Source organism: Eulemur rufifrons, chromosome 3 (assembly GCF_041146395.1).
Source record: "Eulemur rufifrons isolate Redbay chromosome 3, OSU_ERuf_1, whole genome shotgun sequence".
Taxonomy (NCBI): domain Eukaryota; kingdom Metazoa; phylum Chordata; class Mammalia; order Primates; family Lemuridae; genus Eulemur; species Eulemur rufifrons.
In genome coordinates, this window is record NC_090985.1 from 49,442,463 (window position 1) to 49,466,223 (window position 23,761).

The 23,761-nt window shown below is 32.0% G+C and overlaps 1 protein-coding gene across 3 annotated transcripts in view; it reads left to right on the top strand.

The window, feature by feature from the left end:
- Positions 1 to 23,761, top strand: part of CSMD3 (CUB and Sushi multiple domains 3) — a 1,111,380-nt gene that overhangs the window by 594,502 nt on the left and 493,117 nt on the right. For all 3 annotated transcript variants that reach the window (XM_069466068.1, XM_069466069.1, XM_069466070.1), the window contains one exon: positions 13,720 to 13,832. In XM_069466068.1, the coding sequence (XP_069322169.1) occupies positions 13,720 to 13,832 (113 nt within the window). The remainder of the gene's footprint in view (positions 1 to 13,719; positions 13,833 to 23,761) is intronic.

Genomic DNA, 23,761 nt, shown 5'->3' on the forward strand with positions numbered 1-23,761 from the left:
TAAAAAATCAAAAAACATAGGTACTGGTGTGGATGCAGAGAGAAAGGAACATTTATATACTATTGGGGGAACTGCAAATTAGTGCAACCTCTATGGAAAACAGTATGGAGATTCCTCAAAGAAATAAAAATAGACTTACCATTCCATCCAGCAATCCCACTAATAGTTATCTACCCTATGGAAAATAAGTCATTTAACCAAAAAAGACACCTGCACCTGAATATTTATCCCAACACAATTCACAATTTCAAAGATGTGGAAGCAGCCTAAGTGCCCATCCATTTATGAGTGGACACACACACACACAGACACACACACATTCCATGGAGTACTACTCAGCCATAAAAATTAATTAAATAATGTCTTTTGCAGTAACTTGGATGGAATTGAAGGCCATTATCCTAAGTGAAGTATCTCAGGAATGGAAAAACAAACACCACATGTACTCACTAATAATTGGGACCTAATAATGGGCACACAAGAGCACAAAGAAATGTAAAAGACATTGGAAACCATAAAAAGGGGAACAGTGGGAGAGGATGAGGGATAAAAACTTACTTTCCCGGCACAATGAACACTACTCTGGTGATGGGTACACCAAATGCACCAACAAAACCTTACCTTATATGTCCATGTAACAAAAATGTTTGTACTCCCTTAATATTTTAAAATTGTAAATAAATAAATAAATATAAAATTTTCAGATATGCAAGACTAAGAAAAATAAAACCCAATTGAAGGAAATTTATTTTTAATAATGCTTTTCTAACAGATTAAAGTAATCTCTATTTAAACATTTTATTTAGCAATCTGTTTACTCATCTGTGAACTCCTTTTTGTTTTTTCTTAAATTTGATTTATGTGCTAGAGAGTTAGTTCTTGGCAACAAAATTATTTTACAAGTAAATCCATTTAGAAAGATTAAATAGTTGAAAGTGAGAGAACATAGTCAAAAGTGAGAAATGCATTTAACAGCAAACCAACTCGTATCAAAATATTTGAAAGTCTTTTATAAGAAAATGACTTCAAGCCGGGCGCGGTGGCTCACGCCTGTAATCCTAGCACTCTGGAAGGCCGAGGCGGGAGGATTGCTCGAGGTCAGGAGTTCGAGACCAGCCTGAGCAAGAGTGAGACCCCCCGTCTCTACTAAAAATAGAAAGAAATTATCTGGCCAACTAAAAATATATATATATATAAAAAAAAATTAGCCGGGTATGGTGGCACATGCTCGTAGTCCCAGCTACTTGGGAGGCTGAGGCAGGAGGATCGCTTAAGCCCAGGAGTTTGAGGTTGCTGTGAGCTAGGCTGACGCCACGGCACTCACTCTAGCCTGGGCAACAGAGTGAGACTCTGTCTCAAAAAAAAAAAAAAAAAAAAAAACCACACCAAAAAAAAAAATAAATAAATAAAAAGAAAATGACTTCAGCCTATGTTTAATTTTATAAGTTCTAATTAATTTGATAAGTATATGATTCATCACTCACAGATATATTTAACAATTATGGGACAATCTTGCATTTTCTATTTTGGTCAAAGAATTAAGGAAAAGAAATATATGTTATTTTTGCTTTTCATTTTCTTTCCATATTTATGTTCTAAAAAGTAAAATAAATTACTTCTATTCCACAATAAAGTAGTCCATAAAGTCATAACATATTCAGCAGCTAAAATACTCCTGCAAAAATGTAATTAATTATTAAGCATTTTAAAAAATAATTCTTATAAACATTTATTTTCTTAAAGCAAAAAGTATATAGTTTTTATAATTCAGTGACTTAAAAGTAATTGAAGGGTTCTACATTTCTTCACCTTGAAGCCTTGATGCCAAAGAAATACTAATGACAAAGTTATGAACAATAGTTATTTAGTAATAGAGATAGCACTATAATTAGACATCATACAGTGCTAAGTTCTCCATATAGTTTTATCAGATGAAAGTTCCTAAAATAATGGAAATTTAAAACACAATTCAGAGATTTGTTGTTTTGTTTCTCTCTGTTTCTATCTCTGTGTTCACTTTCACTCTGATGTAGTTACTTAGAGGGATTTTTTTTTTCCAAGTTTGAAATAGTATTTTTTACTCCTGGCAACTTCATAGTCATATAGTGGAAAATTTCAATACAGATCAGAATATGAACTTGACTAATTGATAATTCAGATGATGGACTTCAATAATCACAATCTTTTAAAGGTTGCCAAAAGAACTTAAACTTTTTCACAGATTGTTTCCCATGTTCTATTTTCACACTTAACGTGTAAATTCATCTGATAGGGAAAATAGATGTAATTTTTTAAGAGACTAACAGTGATGGTAGTACAGTTACTGGCATCAAGATCATTCCAACTCTCATGGGGGAGATGATTGTTAGTCCACCCTTGTCATCTATATAGCAGCAGACTGAGAAGATTAGAAATGCATTCTACGAGGCATATGATGCTGTTTCCATTTTTTGACTTTTCTATTGTATGTTTTACTATTAGATTCACAGTAACACTATAAAAATTAACTGAAAACATGTAAAATAAAAGATCGAAAATTGTCTATTATTTTTAAGTTACCCCTGAAAATTTTGTAAGTATACACTGATGTTGGATGACGTTTAATTGAACAAACAGCTTGAAGAAGGTGACAAATTTGATCTGGATAGCCAAACATGCTTTCAATTCTATGACTTTGAAATTCTGATTTCTCCTGGAAAAATTAGTACAATGCAAAATCTCATTTTTAGGTAGGTATATGTTAGTATAGGCTAACAACACTCTTCCGTGATTATTCCTCTTTTTATTTTAAATATACATACACACACTTACTTCTGGGTTAACATAATTTTTAAATAAATATTTTATTTATTTTAATACTATTTTAATGAATAATATTGCTAGTTTTATGGAAAAGATAGCTGTTTTCATTAGTCTTATAAATAGATCTCTATACTTGCTCTCAGGTAATTGAGCCCTATATTTTGACATACTATTTTGTCAAACGCATCACTCTTTTTTGTTACGTACGCACCAATTTACTTTTTCAAAATCTATGATTTTGAAAAAAATTTTCAAAAATTGTTTTTGGTAAAATAATAATATAATAAATATGATGTTTGCCTTGAATAAATTCTCCTATATCCAGGGAATTACACCTTTCCATACTTTGCTCTTTACTTCAATAAATACCAACAAATACCATGAGCTAATGAGAGATGGTAATGTACTAGATATTGCAACAGGGTAATATTTTTAGAGATTAATGGGCACAGAATAAAATGGCCTGGAGATTGACTAGTCAGAAAACATCCTGTGCTCCTTATATTAGAGTTACTAAATCAAGAAAAATAAATCTTTTCTTACTGCCTGTTTCTCTACCTTGCACCCTTCCCTTCCTCCCTTCACTATACACACACGTGTGTTCACAGACACACACACATACACACTCATACCTTGAGAGCAGGGACCATCTTCTACTCATCTTGGATTTCCCAAAATATCTAACACAAAGCCTTATTTTAACACTGTCAGGTGTTAACAGGAATTATAACGGGGAGAGAAAAAATTATTCTGTACCAAGGCACACCTATTGAGGTCTATCAGAATAAAGGATATCTTTGCAAACATTACCATGGACATGCCCTGAACCATAGAGCTCTCTGTAGGCCTACCTGGGGATTTCAGCACTTAACTGATACCACATCTAGGAAAAACAATCAAACTCACAGCAGCAATTATTTCATCATGTGGACAAAATTTGACATGTAGTCATCCAAATGACCTGCTATCGGGAAATAATAAATATATGTTCTTGGAAATCAGAATTACTTTAGGCCAAAATATAAAAACAATCTCTGTGACATTTTGATTATTGGTAACAAATTATTAAATATAAGCAATAGTTTACTCTTTATGATTCTTCATTATTACTTCATTGTGAGTATTGCTACATCTGTCTATTGTGAAAACACTGATGATGTCACTGAAAATAAAGGGTTTACTTCTGTTTTATTTTGGTTTGTTTTATATATGTGTGTATTTTTGTATGCATTAAATAAGCTTAAAAAATTTAGTTGTTTTTTTTTTTTTCTTTTCTAGGCATATTTGTATTGTGGTAAATATTTCAAAACTGGTTGTAGAAGAACAGAAAGAAAGAGTATCTAAATAAGTTAGATTTCCTCCCACAAATACTAAGTATTACAAGCAAGGGCTGGTTAGTGTGCTGAATATATACAACGAAGTATTCATAGGTGAAGACAAAGATGTGTATACCGAAATTGTAGTTTCCAAATTCAATTTCCTAAAAATAAATCTTTATATAAAGGTCTGTTTGTAAAGGTAATGCGAACCATGACAAACATTCTCAACACATTATACTTTTGAATTAGCCAATAAATTAAAACTACTAAAGCCCATATCCATAAAGAAATTAAAGCCACAATTATTGACTACTTAGCTAAATGAGCTAAGATTTATGCGGTACTGTCATTCCCTAGTACTTTATATATTTTGATTTTAAAACTATATATTATCCTTCCAATATGTTCATTCACATTCTGGATTCTGCTATGATGTTTCAGGGTTGTTGTTGTTTTTAATCTAATTTTTTCTAATCATTGTCATCCTTAGTGAATTTCATGTACTCCAAAATGAGCTTATGCATAATTTGATAACATTGTATTAGAAGAAATAGTATTAAATGAGTTTTCATTAAAAGCAAAAGTTACATATTTATATAATACAAAAAATTATGTTGGGATATAGGACTGCAGTTGTCATCTCAAATGGGTGCATCCATATTCTTCGAGTGATCATAAAGAAAATCAGGCATTGAGCCTAATAGAAATTTTATAGAATCCTGTCCTTTATTTCATATTCTAGTTCAGTACTTGAGGAAGGTTTTTTTTTTTTTTTTTTTTTTTTTGAGACAGAGTCTCACTCTCTTGCCTGGGCTAGAGTGCCATGGTGTCTGCCTAGCTCACAGCAACCTCAAACTCCTGGGCTCAAGTGATCCTTCTGCCTCAGCCTCCCGAATAGCTGGAACTACAAGCATGCACCACCACCATGCCCGGCTAATTTTTTGTATATATTTTAGTTGTTTGGCTAATTTCTTTCAATTTTTAGTAGAGATGGGGGTCTCACTCTTGCTCAGGCTGGTCTCGAACTCCTGAGCTCAAACAATCCACCCGCCTCGGCCTTCTAGAGTGCTAGGATTACAGGTATGAGCCACTCACTGCTCCCGGCCTTGAGGAAGATTTTTGAGTGCACTGATTTAGTGCTTTACTCTATTTTTCTAGCATGGAAGGACTAACTAGGAAGAGTAGAATGCATTATGAACACTGAGGTTACTGAGCTTGTAAATAAATATATATTAATGAAGTATTATTTTTAAATTCACAATAAGTTAAAAAAGATATATTAAAAATATCTTCAAATATTAAAGATTTTGAAGAGTCATTTGAGAGTCTTATGAGATGATATAAGACTCCTAGCTTTGTAGCCCAAAACATCCTATACTGTCACGGATGAGGGTTGGGTACAAAATTGTCCAAATCAGGTAGATCTTACTGTTTGAGTATAAATCAGTGTTTGAGAGGATGCTGACAGGAATTAGCTATTGAGGTTACATGCAAAGAGCAGGGTTCTAAATGAGATATCTGTCCAGTGTTTGGAAACTATAATCTAAAATAAAATTAACTCCCAACCCAGTGAATTCTCTCCACAAAATGTGGAAAGGAATGAAACAATTTTTCTGTTGAATAAGGATTAAACCAGACTGTGATGTGTATCATCAGGAATCTGTTAAGCAGATTGCAAAAAAGAAAAATATATCTCACCCTTTTATATTGTCAAGCAGATATAATCCATTACACACATACTGGCTGTCCTTATCAAACAAAAAACAAACTCCTATCTTTTTAACAAGGGGGAAGTCACATAATCAAGCCAACTGCCTAGGATTTACCTCTCAGTGAAACTAAGAGACAGGGCACCATTTTCCTTGATGTTTATATTTCAAAAAGATGGCCCCAAGTCTCCAAGCAAAACATTCCTGGGATGTAAAACTGGTAAGAAGTTTATTTAGCTTTCAAAACAATTATACATATCATAAAGAAAGCATTTACAACTTCAAATTTTCTAATGGAAATCCTGAATAGTAGAGTCATGGGGAGTTCTGTTATCTTTATGGTACCAGGGAAATTTTTACACTTATTTTTTTAAGATTTGTATTTATACACTTAAAATTTTTTCTTTTTGTTACTATTTTTTAATAACACTACAATTTTCTGATTATTTCTATTGCTGCTGCTTCTTTTCTCTGGGAGTTTGGAATCATGTAAATGTACAACAAATCCATAGTAAAATATAACATAGGATAAAGCAATTATCAGAAATACAATAGGAAGAATTTAAAAATTTAGTATATTATTAGCCTTGGAGGAATAACCTTCAAATATATCATACCAATGGTTAATGGTTAAAGCAGATTCTTAATTAGCTGTGAACAAAAATTCTCCTTCATGAGACATTAATTTTCAAATTGTTACAATATTTATATTGCTTACACTTTTATATAATTAACTAGTTGAATATTATTTTGTAAATCCTTATGAAATCTTATTAAAACCAAGCCTAAGGAGTACCTTAAGCTCAGATACTAATCATTTTAATTTTTAACTAAGAGTTTTTCTAGGAGGCCCCAAAATCTTCTGAGTTCTCATCAAACTCATAAGTGGTATTAACACATTTACAAAATAATCTAAAACCTTCAGTAATTATCCCATTTTTCCAATAATTTGTTGCAGATAGAAGATACAAAAATAGCCATTATTATGAATATAATAAGCTCGCTGGAGCACCTTCTTTCAGTTGAGTTCAGTGCCAACATCAGTAACTCTAGAAAAATTAAGTGCCAAGTCATTTTTGGGAACCACTGTCTGATCCTTCCAGGGTACCAGCTGCACATGGCAAGGATGAATCTGTCTGGGATTTTCTTTCACTTTGATAGCCGTATGAATGATCAGCAGCATTTGAAAGGATCACTCTAAGAACAGCCCATCTTTCCTCTGGAACACTTTCAGTTAAATCGAATCTCCTGGTCAATAGGGGTGTTAGAGTTCACCTGACAGGTCCTTCCAGGTGCTTATGACTTTATGTCTCAGGAATTCTAAGGAAGAGAGAAGGCTTTTTAAGTATTAAAGTTGGTTATTGAGAAGATTCAGTTACACTGGGCACAGGACATGGTCTATGACTAAAATACATAGGCCTGGCAAATATTAGTTCGAACAGAAATATACCACGCTTACTTGCAAGGGGTCATTCTAATTTTTGATGAGACTAGCAGTAAAATTCAAGGCTACTTTAATCTAGTATATTGCTACACCTCAGCAAAGAGTTACATTCATCTTATAGGAATCTATAAATAATTACATTAATTACTGGATGACAGTGGAAATAAAATGACTTCCTCTTCCTGATTCATTATGCCTATGTCTTAGTATCCCAAAATTGGAAATAATGGGTATTGAAAGAGACTTTACCACTGCCTGAGCATTAGCATTTGAAGAAGGAGAAAGACTGCAGGCCATCCAAACATTATATACACATAACTAGACAAAATCTCTTACTGTCTGCAGAAGTTAATTCTATGAAATCCAACTGCCACCAAGTTTCTGGCAAAGTTGGTCGGGGAAAACTGCCACAGAAGTAGCCTGTAAATAATTTTGTTGATAAATAGCTCATCTCTTTAAAATGTTTTGAATAATTTCATCTTTTAGGTAGGCATAGTAATGACACTAGATTTAGTGTCTTTAAAATATTTGTTTTACTTAGATGAATATATTAATGATACAACATTATTAATCAAGCAAATAAATGTAGTATAGGAATTATTTTGTAAGGTAATTTCCATATTTCAGTCAATTTTTAACCCCCTTTTCAATTAATTTGTCAATTTCCTTTTGTGAAGCATATATTTAAAAAATAATAAATGTTTCTTGTATTGAAAGTAAAGCTTCAAAGTTTGAAATCTGTCATATTTTAAAAGTAGCTTTTACAGCTCTGTCAGGAAAATCATTGCCTTTAAAAATTTTGTCAGCATGTCCTATGTGAGCTGTACAATGGATTACTGATGTGAGGGGACAATTATATAGCATTTAACAAATCGGCTATCAATTTTCCATGAGATATTTTACGTCCCCTCAAAGTTGAAAATTCTCTATTTTTCCAAATTTCCTCTGTTATATGATAGATATGAAAAATACATTTTCTTTCTATAATTCTATCTACGTATCCAGCTTTCTACCTGCCATCTATCTGCCCATCTATCAAGAATTGCAGTTCTAGTGACTGTTATTAACAGCACTGCTTGCACCAGCTTAATTCTAGACAAAATATAAGCTTCAAAATGTTGTAAGTCCCATAGCATATGAAGCTTAAATTGACCGTTTTTATCCTAAGTACATGATCCATCAGTAAACATTATTAAATTGGCATTATGACCAAGAATATAAGATAAATAAGGTCTGGGCCTAGTGTCTTCTTCTATTACTATTGTAATACAATCATGATCATCTATTTGATCAGGATCTCGTAGAAAACTAGCACAATGTAGGATATTGCATCTTCCAGGCACAGTATCAGGATTGATGCTTGTTCTGAACCATTCTAATGGCACACGCACAAATCCTGGATCTTTTGCACTTGTAACGTAGCTGTCACAGCATGTAGGGCATGCCAATAAGTAACTCAAGGTAAGGCCTGGAGCCTTTTTAAACATGTCTGCTGCTGCTACCTCATTCTGTCATCCACTGTGCCACTGCCTACAAAAGAACTGAGAAATTTGTTATTGGTGTGAGACCTAATTCCAACTCTTTAGCTAAAATTCCAAAAGTGACACCTTTATTTTCATGACAAAACAAGTAAAAAGGCTTTTCCTTTTGAAATAACCAATGCTGAAAATATAGCCAGTTTTAATTTGAACAACTTCTACCCACCAAATCAAAGGATCTGAAAAATTATCAGGCAATTGTTCCATCAGAGTTTTTGTCCACTCTACAAAAGCTGGAATCTACTGTCTACACTATCCTGCTAGTCTCCAAAATTGTCTAAATTATTTTTTGTAGTAGGACATTTTATCTGCAAAAAATGGAGACTTCTACGTGAGGCCTTCAGGATCAACAGATGCCCTAAATATTTTACCTCAGTTTGGCAATATTGCAATTTGTCTATTGAAGCCCTATGCATTTGTGTAGGGGGCAGTTGTAATAAAGACAAAGTATCAGTTTTTCATTGTTCTTTAGCTTCTGAGCCTACCAGCAACATCTACATATTGAATACTTACAAATCCCGCTACTGAGACAAATTTCTCTACATTTTCCTATAAATGATTAGCAAAATATAGGAGAGTCCAGAAACCCTTGAGAAATCCCTTGCCATAAATAATGGATTCCTTTCCAAGTAAAAGCAAACAGAAATTTAGACTTGTTCACTAGAGGAACAGGAAAAAAAAAAAAAAGAGCAGAACATAAGAACATAGACAAATTGGAGAAAAGTTTTGCAGACCATGGTACCAAAATTATAAAAGTTCTAGTATTAGGAACTACAGGTGTTAATGGAACAGTTACTTTCTATCTTTAAGACCTTGTACAAAGGTCAACCATCTTTATCAAATTTACCTTCCTTCCTTACTAGAAGTATGACAGTTTTAGTATTGCAGGGTGAATACTCTTTTTAAATTATCCCTTGTCTTTCTAATTCTTTTATAACTGGTTTTATTTCTTCTAATAGGGGCTTTGACAAAAGGTATTGTTAGACATGTGTCCATTGCTTATGCTTTTTGTAAGCTATTTTTATTTGTTCTACAGCTCAAAGTAAATCAGTGACATTATTACTAGGACCCAAGTAATGAACTGGTTGGTTTCAGCTCAGGGTATTTATCCCACACAATGCGAGACTGCCATTCTCTACTATACCCCTTTTCTAAAAGAGCAGAGCACTAGAAGGGAGACTTTTTACAATTCAGAATCTTTTATATGACTGCAGTGGGGCAAAATGATCTTCAGCTTGCCTACTGAATTTAGGCATTGCCATTCATATCCCAACCTCTTCACCAAGTATTTGGGTGTATATGGTCAGAAATAAAATCTCTGTTATCCTAGTGAATCTTCTTTACAAATGTAGGAAAAAAATGAAATAGGAAATTTATTATTTAAATTATTTTATTATTTTTTTTAGATTTATATATGCCGTTACACTAACACTCGGGAACTACAGAATCAAGGCCAATAATAGAAGAACAAGTTAGCAAGGGATCAGTTTAGCTTTCATATGTTAGTTGTTCTTTATTATTTGACAAATTACCATTCTAGAGGTTTCAGGCTGGTAAGACAGTTCAGGACTGAGAAGGACATAAGAAGATGTAATTAAGAAAAATAATTAAATTTTCACAGAAAAATAACTTTTACAATTCATTGTGAGATAGGTTGTTGGTATGTTTGATATGGTGTAGCTGAGCAGATGCACATGCTATAGACTTAAGCTCTCATGCCCATTTCATAATGGCTTTACATTCTTTTCTGTCCTGACTCTGAGCTTCAGTCCTTACTCGTGCCTATAAACCTGCATCTGTTTCTCTAGCTCAAAAGATTAGTACCTAATTGCAAAGATGCGGAATCAACCCAAGTGCCCATCAGTTCATGAGTGGATTAATAAAATATGGTATATGTATACCATGGAATACAACTCAGCCATAAAAAAAAATTAATACCTTTTGCAACAATCTGGATAGAACTGGAGACCATCCTCCTAAGTGAAATAGTACAAGAATGATAAAAAAACACCAACTGTACTCACTATTAAATTGGATGGAACTAACCGATAATCACTCATTTGCACAGATGGAAGTAAAACTCAATGGAAAGTATGCAGGTGGGAGGGGGAGAAGGACATAGATGAAATCATACCTAACAGGTACAATGTACACTATCTGGGTAATGGACACACTTATAACTTTGACTCAAGCGGTACCAAAGCAATCCATGTAACCAAAACATTTGTACCCCTGTAATATTCTGACATAAAAATAAGTAAAAATTAAATTAAATATGAAAAAAATCCAATAGTCTTCAAAGAAAGCCATAATAAAAAGGAAGAAAACTATATGAATACAAATTAATTTTATAAGTCTAACACAGGTCAAAAATTCCAGAAAGTTTACTTATGATTCTTAATATTTTTTCTCATATTATATTTTGTGATAATTATTATGGATAAGATTGCATGGAACTGTAAAAAAAAGTTTCAAATGACAGTGTATGTGTATATATAGTCAGTGTATAAATATGTGTGTGTTATATTAAATCAATTTTTAATTTGCTTTGACAGGAAGAAAATGAATATAATCTAAAGTTTCATAATTCATTATAGTATCTTGGTATCTCACAATGTTTCTCTATAGTATGTATAATCCCATAATTAAATCACGATATTTTACCAGATTCCTATAAGTTCTGTAACACTGGACACTGGTGACATAGCCATACTGAAAAAGCAGTTTTCTGAAGTCATTTTTACAGTTTTAGGGGCTGACTAGTGAGCAGGGCATTTTTCTATCATGGTCAATTCTAGGATATGGTCATCCATGCTGCCCTCTACAGGTCGAATTACAGTGTAGCCACTATCGGGGAGACAACTTTTTAATGCTCTCTTAGGAATGCTCTTTATATTATGAATGGAAACTTTTTACTCTCCAGATGTAATTTTCCAGCAGTCCTTATGGTTTTAGCAATAAAATAGACATTCATTAATTTCTTCCTTCGGAAATCTATATTTTTTGTATGTAACTTAGAATCCCCTGTCAATATGGAATTCACTCTGCAGTGAGTCTATTTTTTCCCTTTTTTTATTCTTGACAAACTTTTCCCCCCAAGGTCTTATTTACTCATTTGCTTTTATCCTTTATATGACCCTTGGCTTCAGTTCAAATATGTGACTACAACATTAATAATGACAGAGGAAACATGATGTAATTTCCCTTATCATGGTTATAAAATTGTGCATACTTGAATGAGAGATTATTAATGCATAGATTCAGTTATGCCACGTTAAATTAGTAGCATATTTCTTTTAATAAAACTATTTACAGTAAACATATATGACACAGGCAGCCTATAATGTAGGTACTATATTTTAAGGCTTGTGTATTTGACATCAGTATTGCAAAGGTTAGATTATATTCCTTGTCACTTTATTGTTTTATACAGTATTTTACTGTTTTAAACAATATTTCTCTAGGACAAGATCTGTGAAACTTGAAAGGTTAAAATGAGATGTATTTTTGGTATTAAAAATACTTGAAAAATTTCTATTCATGTCCTTTGCCCACTTTTTGATAGGGTTGCTTGATTTTTTCTTGCTGATTTTCCTGAGTTCTAAATAGATTCTTGTTATCAGTCCTTTATCTGATGTGTAGTATGCAAAAATTTTTTCCCATTCTGTAGGTGGTCTGTTTATTCTCTGGACTGTTTCTTTGGCTGTGCAGAAGCTTTTTAATTTAATCATGTCCCATTCATTTATTTTTGTTGCTGCTGTGATTGCCTTGGGGGTCTTCTTCATAAATTCTTTGCCTAGGCCAATGTCTGTAAGAGTCTTTCCTACATTTTCTTCTAGAATTCTGATTGTATCACGCCTAAGGTTTGGCACGTGTACCCAAATGTTTATAGCAGCACAATTCACAATAGCAAAGATGTGGAAACAACCCAAATGCCCATCAATACATGATTGGATTAGTAAACTGTGGTATATGTATACCATGGAATACTACTCAGCTATAAGGAATGATGAAGATACAACATCTCTATGGTTCTCCTGGAGAGAGTTGGAACCCATTATATTAAGTGAAGTATCCCAAGAATGGAAAAACAAGCATCACATGTACTCACCAGAAAATTGGTTTCCTTGATCATCACCTAAATACAAACCTGGGAACGACACCAATTGGACATCAGACTGAGGTGGGGGGTGGGGGAGGGGATGGGGGTATGCCTACACAATGAGTGCATTGCGCACCGTTTGGGGAGTGGTAACACTTGAAGGTGCTGACTCGGGAAAGGGGGGGTGGGGGAAAAAAATATGAAACTATTGTTTTTAACTTGCACTGTTCACTTAATAATTTATCATGAATATTTCCCATATTATTTCATATCATTGTACAAGAAATAATGTATACATTATGAGGACATACTGTATCTAACAAGATATACTGTTAGACTCTTTGATTCTGTAAAATAAAAAAAAAAAAAAACAGTATATAAAAAAAAAAAAAAAAAGAAAACAGGAAATAAAGGAAATCAATAAAACCAAAAAAAAAAAAAAAAAAAAAAAAAAAAAAAAAAAAAAAAAATACTTGAAGAGTTTTATAAATCCTCTTTTACTTTTCAGTTCAAAAGGAAGTACTGTATAAGACTTTCTTATGGTCTAAAATTTAATAATCTTGCCTCAGGGATATGAAAGATCTAACCTAGTTAAATAAATAAAATAATATTTTTATAATAACCTTGATCACTAAATTGTGTAGTTTGCCTCTTCTGTTACATCAACACATAGTTCTGTAAGTTTATGTGACAGATTTTTTTTTTCCTAGCAAAGAAAATATTGAGAAACACAACTGTCTCATAATTTGCATGTAAAAGGTGTTTTAATAACCCCTCTCTCCCTTCTTTGTCCATCTCTTTTTAGGTTGACTGGAAGCTTTGTACCAGACTTGATAGTGAGCATGAGTAGCCAAATGTGGCTCCACCTTCAAACAGATGAAAGTGTTGGATCTGTTGGCTTCAAGGTTAACTACAAAGGTAATGGTGAATTGCCACTGCAGGAAATATGTTATCTTAATACCACCAGAGAATACTTTTAAATTCAAGTTTAATTGCATTTACAAAATAAAAGTTTTCCAGAACACAAGCAAGAATACATTCCAACAAAATCATTTCCTCTCTAACTACAAACATTGATTCCACTTAACTTTAAATAAAATTAGCTTTTCCTTTAAAATGTGTCTCTTTTGCATACCTCATCTCTCTCCCAGTCCATTATACTGTCCCTGTGCTTCAGTTGCTCTGGACTCTTCACCTCTCCCAGAAGAGACCATGCAATTTTATACACATTAAATAATTTTCTTGGCCAAAAAAAAAGTCTTCTAATTATTCAAGACTTAAATGTAATAGTAAAGATCTTAAATCCCCAAATATTCCAAATACTAATATTTTTTGTAATCCATCAATCATGTAAATCATAGACCACAAATTTGAGAAATTGCTGCTGCCCATCCCAGTGTTGGTAGAGATACACATTAATGATTAATTACATGTATATATCAAAATTTTTTGTTCTAGTTTCATTTATAATATAGATGCAAGCATTATGAAATCATGAATATTTTTGATACATATTGAATCTTGATTAGAAACAATATATACACACAATGTACATATTATAAAAGCAAATTTGCAATTCTCACTGAAAAATGTGTTACTAAATGCACTTAAAGTCTATGCTTTAAAAAATGAAAATGTAAAGAGACCATCAGAATGCTATGTTGCTTAACTTTATTATTACTATCTGGTAAAAATCATTATTCTCTATCTTATTAATTAAACAATGGCTATAAAAATTTTATTTGCATAATAATATATTTTAATCAGAGTTTCTTCTTACAAACATTGTCATGCCTTTTTTTCCGGACACCACATGGAAATTAATGCATTATGTTGTCAGGGAGACGGGACACATTCATTCTGTGTTTCTTTTTTTTTTTTTGTGACTAAATTTAGTAATATTAATTTGATTAGTTCAGGAAATCTGTAGAAATATACATTTTAAAAAAGGATAGTTGTTTATAGTTTTAAATATATTCTTCCTTAGTTTAAAATCCATACTTATTCCCAATAAATAAAACAAGGTTACAAAATTTAAAAGACAGTTTATGTTGCCAGTATCTATTTCTTTATGTTTTTTTCTTTTTTTTTCCACCTCTAAATGGCTAAGTAAACCTGGTATCCTTATATTCCTCCTGTTTTTATCATTTTCATGGTTACCTGCCAAAAAATCTATAGTAATTTAAACCTTAGAAACCTTATTAATCATTAATGACAATGCTTCAACAAGAATCACAGTTATTAAAACTCATGAACATGTCGGAGCAGGAGGGGATTTCTATCGATATTTACACAGCTCTCCCCTTCACTATAGCTCAAGAGCTGAAAGAGCATTGTAAAGTAGTACAATTAAGCATTATATTGTTCTTTCTGCTCAGTTTTCAACAATAATGATTTAAAAATAAATTCTTAAGGCTCTGCCTATGTGCCACATACTGAATGAATTGTTGAATATAGAAAGAACACCCAGATACTATCTCAGGAAGATTACAATATAGTGATAGAAATAACATACATAACCATTTATACACAAATATCCACAGAGATGAAATATTTGAAACCAATCCAGGAGACTCCAAATGAATTACGCCTTTATTTTCTCCATTCCTTCCATCTTGTCTCTTCTAGTCTAACCTACACTTTACTAATGGTGATCTTCCAGCATCAGAGGAGGTGATCATATTACTTTCCTGCTTAAAATGTTTCTGTAATTTTTTATTGCCTAGAGATAAAATAAAAAAATCTCCATAAATCTTATCCTCTAGCTTTCTCCAACCTGTTTCTGTCTTTTTCTCTAAACTCCAATTTTGTTACATTACCCATAATTCTATGAATCAGCAAATTGTTTCACAACTCTACTTCTTTGCACATTCAGTAAATTCTACCTGAATCACTATTCTAATTTTAACGCGGCACCTCCTCAGTCATCCCTCAAGACAAAGTTCAAATATTTACTCTTCTGTGAAATCTTTCCTAATTCTACCCATCACAGAAGACCACTTCTTCTGTTTTAAAAACTCTGCACCATATATCCTATATAACAGGATAGGGAATATGGCTTACTTGTCTTTGTATTTCTACTAGCAACTCCCTTGCTATATCATCAAAGATAATTAATAATTATTTGTTCAATTAAGCTGAATAAATTATTTGGCCTAAATAAATGAGGTAATATAAGGTAAAATATGTCTTCAAAAGTGCAATTTATCATATTTTTTCTATTGTGAATATAATGTTTTTGCATTCTCCATAATTTAAAATCTGAGCTCAAAGTTGAAGTAGGGTTCATTTTGAGAAGTTTCAAATTTTGATGTGCAGATAGCTTCAGCAAGTTCGCCTACTAAAAATAATTTTCATAATTACCATGCTCTCTGTTGAATAGTGTGTTGGTTCTAAATGGAACACCTGCTAAAAACCTTTCCAGACTAATCTAAAGATATCTTCTTCTTTTTTTTTTTTTGTCATCCTTAATTTTGCAAGAGATAGCACTGAATGTAGATCTCCCAAATTAACTATATATTTTATTGTATGGTTTCTCTCTTAAATTTTTAACATTTTAAACATAATGACTAAAATATGTAATTTAGATCTTTTTTTTGCAATGCATTTTTATTCTTAAATTATGTTTGGCTAATTACCTGAGAGAATGTTTTTGATGATTTTAAGAAAGGTAAGATTTCAAATGAAATTTCCTGTTAGAAACTCAATACAGAAAAAAGATTAAAATCTGGGCTGTTCTAGTGGAATGAGGATCAGAAGCAATCTGACCTCAGGTCAACTCATTCCCTCCAAACGTAGAACCCTAGGGCTCCAAAAAACATAATTTGAAAATGACTATTTTAAGACTATACTATTGACAAAAGAGACAAAAATTTATCTGTGAATATGAAATAATACCTCATTGCCTGATTAAGTTGTCATTAACTTTAGAACTTCTGCTTTAATCTGTGGAATTATCAATGCTTTTTTTCTATATAGTTTGGACAGTAAAAGCCAACAAATAATATAAAAAGGCAATAAATGTTGCATATCCAGAAAATAGTCCTTCATTTTAAATGCCATTAATTTTTTATTTGATTAGGATTTATTTAATGTTTATGTGCATGACAGTGTGCTGGTTATACAATAGCAGAAATAAATAAAATATCACCGGATTCTTGAGAAGATAATGATATTCCTAACTTTTAAGAATCAGTAATGTTTATGTTGGATATAACAAGTCATGGTCATCCTGATTAACAGGAGATTTTTGTGTTTGCCAAAACTATGATTCAAGTTGTGACACTAGATGTTCCTGCTAAAAAGGAAAAATAACCTAGCTGTCCACCTTGCCCCATTTCCCTTAGTGACATTTGTTTTGTTTGCCTGTTTTTATACTGTCATTATTTCAAACACATATTAATCAAAAAGGAAGAAAAAAGGCAGGTAGTTCTTTCCAATGGTCACATTAGCATCTATTAAACACTGCACTACTTTTTGGATATATTTTCATCTTCATCTTAGAAAGCCTAAGAGATTAAAGGACTAATTAACAATTACTAAGAGCCTTGTATATTCTAATCATTTTGCCTACATTAACTCAATAAATCTCGTTAGAACTGCAAGGGTAGAATTATTACTTATTTTTACACATGAAAAAAACTAAGATTTAAGCACCACGATGATAGGAGGTTTGGACTGTTTTGTTCACTGCTTTATTCCCAGAACCTAGAACATATAGTAAGCATTCGATAAATATTTGTGGAATGTGTGAGTGAATTAATGAATGAGTGTTCAATCATTAACTTACTGCAGAACATAGATGCAACTCTAAGTTTGCTGACTCCATTCTCTTTTCTCTTATGCAATATTAGTACATCCTAGGTGATTTTGAGAGGTTTTGAGGAGTAGAAGCTGGAGGTACTTATCAGTGTGAAGAGCATGAGGACACCAAAGGATTGAGTTAAATTATTGAGCCCCCACTGCCTCTCCCGTGATGCATAAAGCCAGAACATAGGCACATGCATGTGCACACACACACCCCCAAAACTACATGCTTTGAAATAGGAGGTGTCTGAATATTTTCATATCCACATAGATACTGATATTCTTTGAGAATATTTAGTATGAAAGCTTAAAAATCCATGACAGAGGCATATAAAGAATTCCCAGCATTTATAGAGTTTTAAAAGTGATATTATCTCCTTTTTTTATAAATTATTTTTTCTTTTTAAAAGTTTTTATTATTTTTAAAATTTCAAAGTATTAAGGAAGTATACATGTTTTTGTACATGGTTATCTCGTATAATGCTTAACTTAGGGCTTTCAGTGTGCCCATTACCAGAACAATGTTCATTGTACCCTATAAGTAAGTTTTTACCCCTCACCCTCCCACTCCCCCTTCTTGGATTCCAATGGCCTTTACTTCTCTTTGTACTTGTCCATGCCCATTGTTTAGCTCCCATTTATTAGAGAGTACATGTGGCCTTTGTTTTTCCATTCCTGAAATGCTTCACTTAAGATAATGGTCTTCAGTTCCATCCAAGTTGCTGCAAAAGACATTATTTCATTTCTTTTTATGGCTAAGTTGTACTCCATGGTGTGCATATCCATGTTTTCTTAATCTACTCATGAACTGATGGGGCACTTAAGGTGATACCATTTCTTTGCAAATGTGATTTGTGCTACAATAAACATTTGAGTAAAAGTGTCTTTTTGATAAAGTGACTTCTTTTCCTTTGGGTATATATCCAGCAGTGATATTGCTGGATGGAATGGTAAGTCTACTTTTATTTCTTTGAGGAATCTCCATACTGTTTTTCATAGAGGCTATAGTAAATCGCAGTCCTACTAACAGTGTATAAAAGTATTCCTTTCTCTCTGCATCCATGCCAGCATCAATTTATTTTGACATTCTGGAGGAGATAAGGTAGTATCTCATTGTAGTTTTAATTTGCATTCTCCTGATTATTAGTGCTATTGGGCATTTTTTATATGTTTGTAGTCCATTTCTCTATTTTCTTTTGAAAAACCTCCATTTATGTTTGTGCCCACTTTTTAACGGGGCTCATTTTTTGTGTTGTTGATCTGTTTGAATTATTTGTAGATTCAGGATATTAGCCTTTTATTGGATGTACAGTGCATATATTTTCTTCCATTATATAGGTTGTCTATTCACTCTGTTGATTATTTCCTTTGCTGTACAAAAGCTTTTTCAAATCAGGAAAGATGAGTTCAAAGATCTTGTATCTAGAAAATCCTAAAGACTCCACCAAAAGACTTCTGGAATTGATAAATAAATTTTATAAAGTCTCAGATTATAAAATCGATGTACACAAATTAGTAGAGTTTCTATATACTAATAATGATCAAGCTGAGAGTCAAATCAAGCACTCAACACCATTTACAAAAGCTAAAAAGAAAATAAATCACCTAGGAATATTCCTAACAAAGAAGGTGAAAGATCTCTACAAGGAGAACTATAAAACGCTGATGAAATAAATTGTTGATGACATAAATGAAAAAACATCCTTTGCTCAAGGATTGGTACAATCAACATCATTAAAATATCCATACTTCTCAAAGTGATTTACAGATTCAATGCAATTCCCATCAAAATTCCAATATCATATTTCACAGATCTAGAAAAAAATAATCCTGAACTTCATTTAGAACCAAAAAAGAGCTGAATAGCCAAGGCAATTCTAACCAAAAAGGACAAATTTGGAGGCATCACAGTACCTGACTTCAAATTATACAAGGCTATAGTAACCAAAACATCATGGTACTGATATAAAAGTGGAGATATATAGACCTATAGAATAGAATAGAGAACCTAGAAATAAAACCATGTTCCTACAATCAACTGATCTTCAACAAAGCAAACAACAACATATACTGGGGAAAGGAAGCCCTATTCAATAAATGGTACTAGGAAAACTGGATAGCCACATGCAGAAGAATGAAACAGGACCCATGTCTCTCGGCATATAATAAAATTAATCAAGATGGATAAATTGAGGCCTAAAACCATAAAAATTCTAGAAGTAAACATAGGAAAAATTCGTCTACACATTGACCTAGGGAAATAATTTATGTGTCCTTTTAGAAATTAAACATTATTATTATTTGCTTAAGTTTTAGCTGTATGACAGTGTATATCCTCAACAATGTAGTATTAATAAATAACACTTATTGAGTAGTTGCTAGTGCCATATGCTTTTGTAACCAAATGTACAATCTTATATAATCACTGTAATAACTGTATGAGGTAGGTAGAATATTATCCCTGCTGTACAGATGAAATAATTGAGGCATCTCAGGTTACGTAATTTGTTTAAGTTCATATGGTTAGTAAATGACTTAATTTAACTTCTAACTTTAGTGTTTTTAGACTGCTGTCTTTAGGAAACTTTATATTATTTCCATAAATCTTAGCTGCAATTTGAATTTACTTAGACAGTTAAATTTTGAAATAGCTCTCAACTAAAGTACATATCAACAGTTTAAAATTTTGATGAAACCATCTGGTTTAATGGGATGACCTACACTTTTGAAAAAGAACATTTTTATGAAAGATGATTATTTTTCTTAAGTATTTAGAATCATTAATTTTTATGGCTTAAAGTGAACTCAGAGTCACTTTGCTTCATTGCTGAGCTGAGGAATAGAAATTCTATTATTTGCCTAAATTCAGGTCTTTAATTTAGTAATTAGGACATGCTCCAGAGATAAGATGTATTGATAACAAAAATTTGAAAATCAAATAATTATTCACAAGTGTTTGACCCAAAGTTAGATTCACATGTAATTAAAAACTTTAGCTTTCTTTAAAATGCCTATTTAATGATGGAAGTGTTTTTTTTAATCTATCAAATATTGTTTTTGGAGGTTGGAACATTTTGTAGACAACTTCTGATAATATCTTAAATAAAAATTTGTACAGTAAATATTCTTCACTTAGACAATAATAGGCATGTAGATTTTACATTTGTATTTTTATGGAAATACACATATTTCCTCCTTTGTTTTCTTTTTTTCACACCTTTTCTTTCTTCCTCTCTCTCTTTTCTCCTCTGTTCTGTCCATACCGCTTTCTTTTACTTTTATTTTTTTATATGAGTTAATGCTCTACACAGTACTCTCCAAAGGTCTTTTCGTTTATCAATCTATCATGACCGTCTTTCCAGTCAATATATATAGATAAGAGGTAGTTTCCTAAATTACTATACAATATTCCACAAAATGGACATACCATAATTTAACAACAATCAATAGTAATTTAATTCATTGCCTTTATTATGATATTGCAATATTGAAATAAATATTCTTGCACAGTACCTATACATTTGTTTCTTTTATATTGGGAAAGCAGGTTCTGGAATTAGTATGGACATTTAAATAGGAAATGTATACTGATTAATTATTTCCTAAATTTTGTATTTCCATGCTTCCCAGAAATCAAAATCAGGGCCCCTTTCAACAAGCTAATACAGAAGGCTATCAATCTTTTAGTTGATTGCCAATCTGATGTCTTTTAAGTACTATAAATATATTGTTGTATTTAATAACTATAAGATTATTGATCATATTTTCTTGCACTCATTAGCCACCTGGATTTCATTGTCTTTGAAATTTTTTAGCTTTATATTCTGTGAAGGACATTATTAAGGGTTACAAGTTATTTGGTTTTTCTCTGATTCTGGGTGAGCAGAGAAGTATACCTCCTGTCCTCTTGAAGTGTGACCAAAATGTAAATGAAAGTGACTGGAGTAACTCCCAACCCGATGCATTGAATTTCTGGTATTTTTCTCTTTTGAGACAAACAATGAGGCCACGTTTTTTCAGGTAGTACAGCTACAAAATGATGCTGCTTTCTTCAGCTTCTGTCCTTGAGAGGCTATAGAAAGCAGAGCTCCCTGCTCTCTCCCCTCTTCCCCTGCTGTATAGCATATGCAGCATGAGCAAGAAATAAAGCTTTGTTTTGTTAAGGCTCTGGGGTTTCTGGGTGAATTTGCTATTCCAGCATAACCTAGCATATTCTGACTGATACACAACATAACTTAGTCTACTCTTGGACAGTTTTCTTTTGGGTAGTGTTTTTATTCTTAACAAATTGTAGGTACTTTGGGCACATAAAGAAAAACTCTTAGTTAATGATATGCATTGCAAATATTTTCCAGTCTACATTGATTCATGTAATATTCCATATCAAGTTTTTTATTTGTTTTTGTTCTAATCGAATCTGTCCTTTTTTAAATATATCGTCTGGATTTGTGTATGTGTTATGCATTTTTTAAAAATTTTGTCAAAGTTACAATATATTTCATTTCTTCCTCTTTTAACATCTCACACTTTATCTGGAATTTATTTTTATATTTTTGTCTAGATGTAAAGATAATTTTGCCAACAACATTATGATTTAGGTCATCATTTTGTCACAAAATTGAAATGTCACATCTATGAATCACCTAATAAGTTTTCATATGTACTTGACTATATTTGACTATTTTTTCTGCCAAAACTGTATTCTTCCAAATTCACTAATTCTGAGGGTTTTTTTAAATATTTTGTGGAGAACCTGCCAGTTACGATTCTTCTATTTCAAAATTTTTATGACAATTCATGAACGTTTATCTCCCACCTGCATTTTTAAAATAATTTTGTTGAATTACATAAAGAACAATTTGTGATTTTTATTAAAATTGCATCAAAATTATATATTGATTTGGACTATATTGATATTCTCATGTAATATGTTCTTGTTATGTTTTGATTTATGTTCCTAAATTAAGTTTTAAGTTATTTTTTTAAATACAAGTTCTTTACTATTTGTGATAGCTTCATTCCTATTTCCTATATTTTGACGTGTTATAATAGGATATTTATTTTTCTATTTCCATTTCTAACTGATAATTACTATTATAAAGAAAATTTGTTGATTTTTGCATATCTATACTATTCAGCCATGTTATTTGATATTCTTATTAATTTTAATTATTTCATGATTAGGCATTGTAATAATTTGGAAGACATTTATTAGAAAATTATAGAAAACCCAACTAGGAATAGTTTAAATAAATATGGGTTTATTATTGCCACATGACATGTCTAGAGAAGGGTAGATGCTGATGTTAACATTGTCATCAGAGACTCAGGTTCTTCCATTCCTTCTCTCCACCTTTCTTAGTATATTTTTCTTCATCTTCAAAGTTATAACATCATTGGTGCGAGAGATCTATTGTAGGAGCAGATTAGAAGCCCCCAAATTCTGTTAAATTACAGTGATGAGATCTGGCATATATATCTCATTCATCTTCTGGTGATTATGGCTTTATTATTTTAACATTTAATATATTTGATAAGGGATGTGGAAAAGAGTCTTTTCAAACATGTTTGGTAACTTCTAGTCAAACAATTTTCTGCATCCATTGACATAATCAAATTTTTAACTATGTCATTCCTTTGACTGTGCTCATAGGTTTTTCTGATACCGTGACACACTTCCCTCCCTGCAATAAAACCTTCTTGACCATGATGACCAATCTGTTAGTACAGTCTTAGATCAATTTACTAATAGTTTTGATTAAAATGTTTATAAAAATTATATTTGTGATTTGGCCTGTAGTTTCTTTTTGTGCTGGTTTTATAATATTTGGGTTATAAGATATGGCAGTATCACAGAATGAGTCAGGAAACTTCTCAGTGCTATGGGATAGTATGAATAACATAAGAGTTACATGTCTTTTTGAGTAAGAAAGACTTTAAGTATAAAACTATCTGGACATTTTTACTTAAAGGTAAATATTTAACAAATTTTATTTCTCCCTATAGCTCTAAGTTTCTTCAGATCTCTTCTTGGATCAATG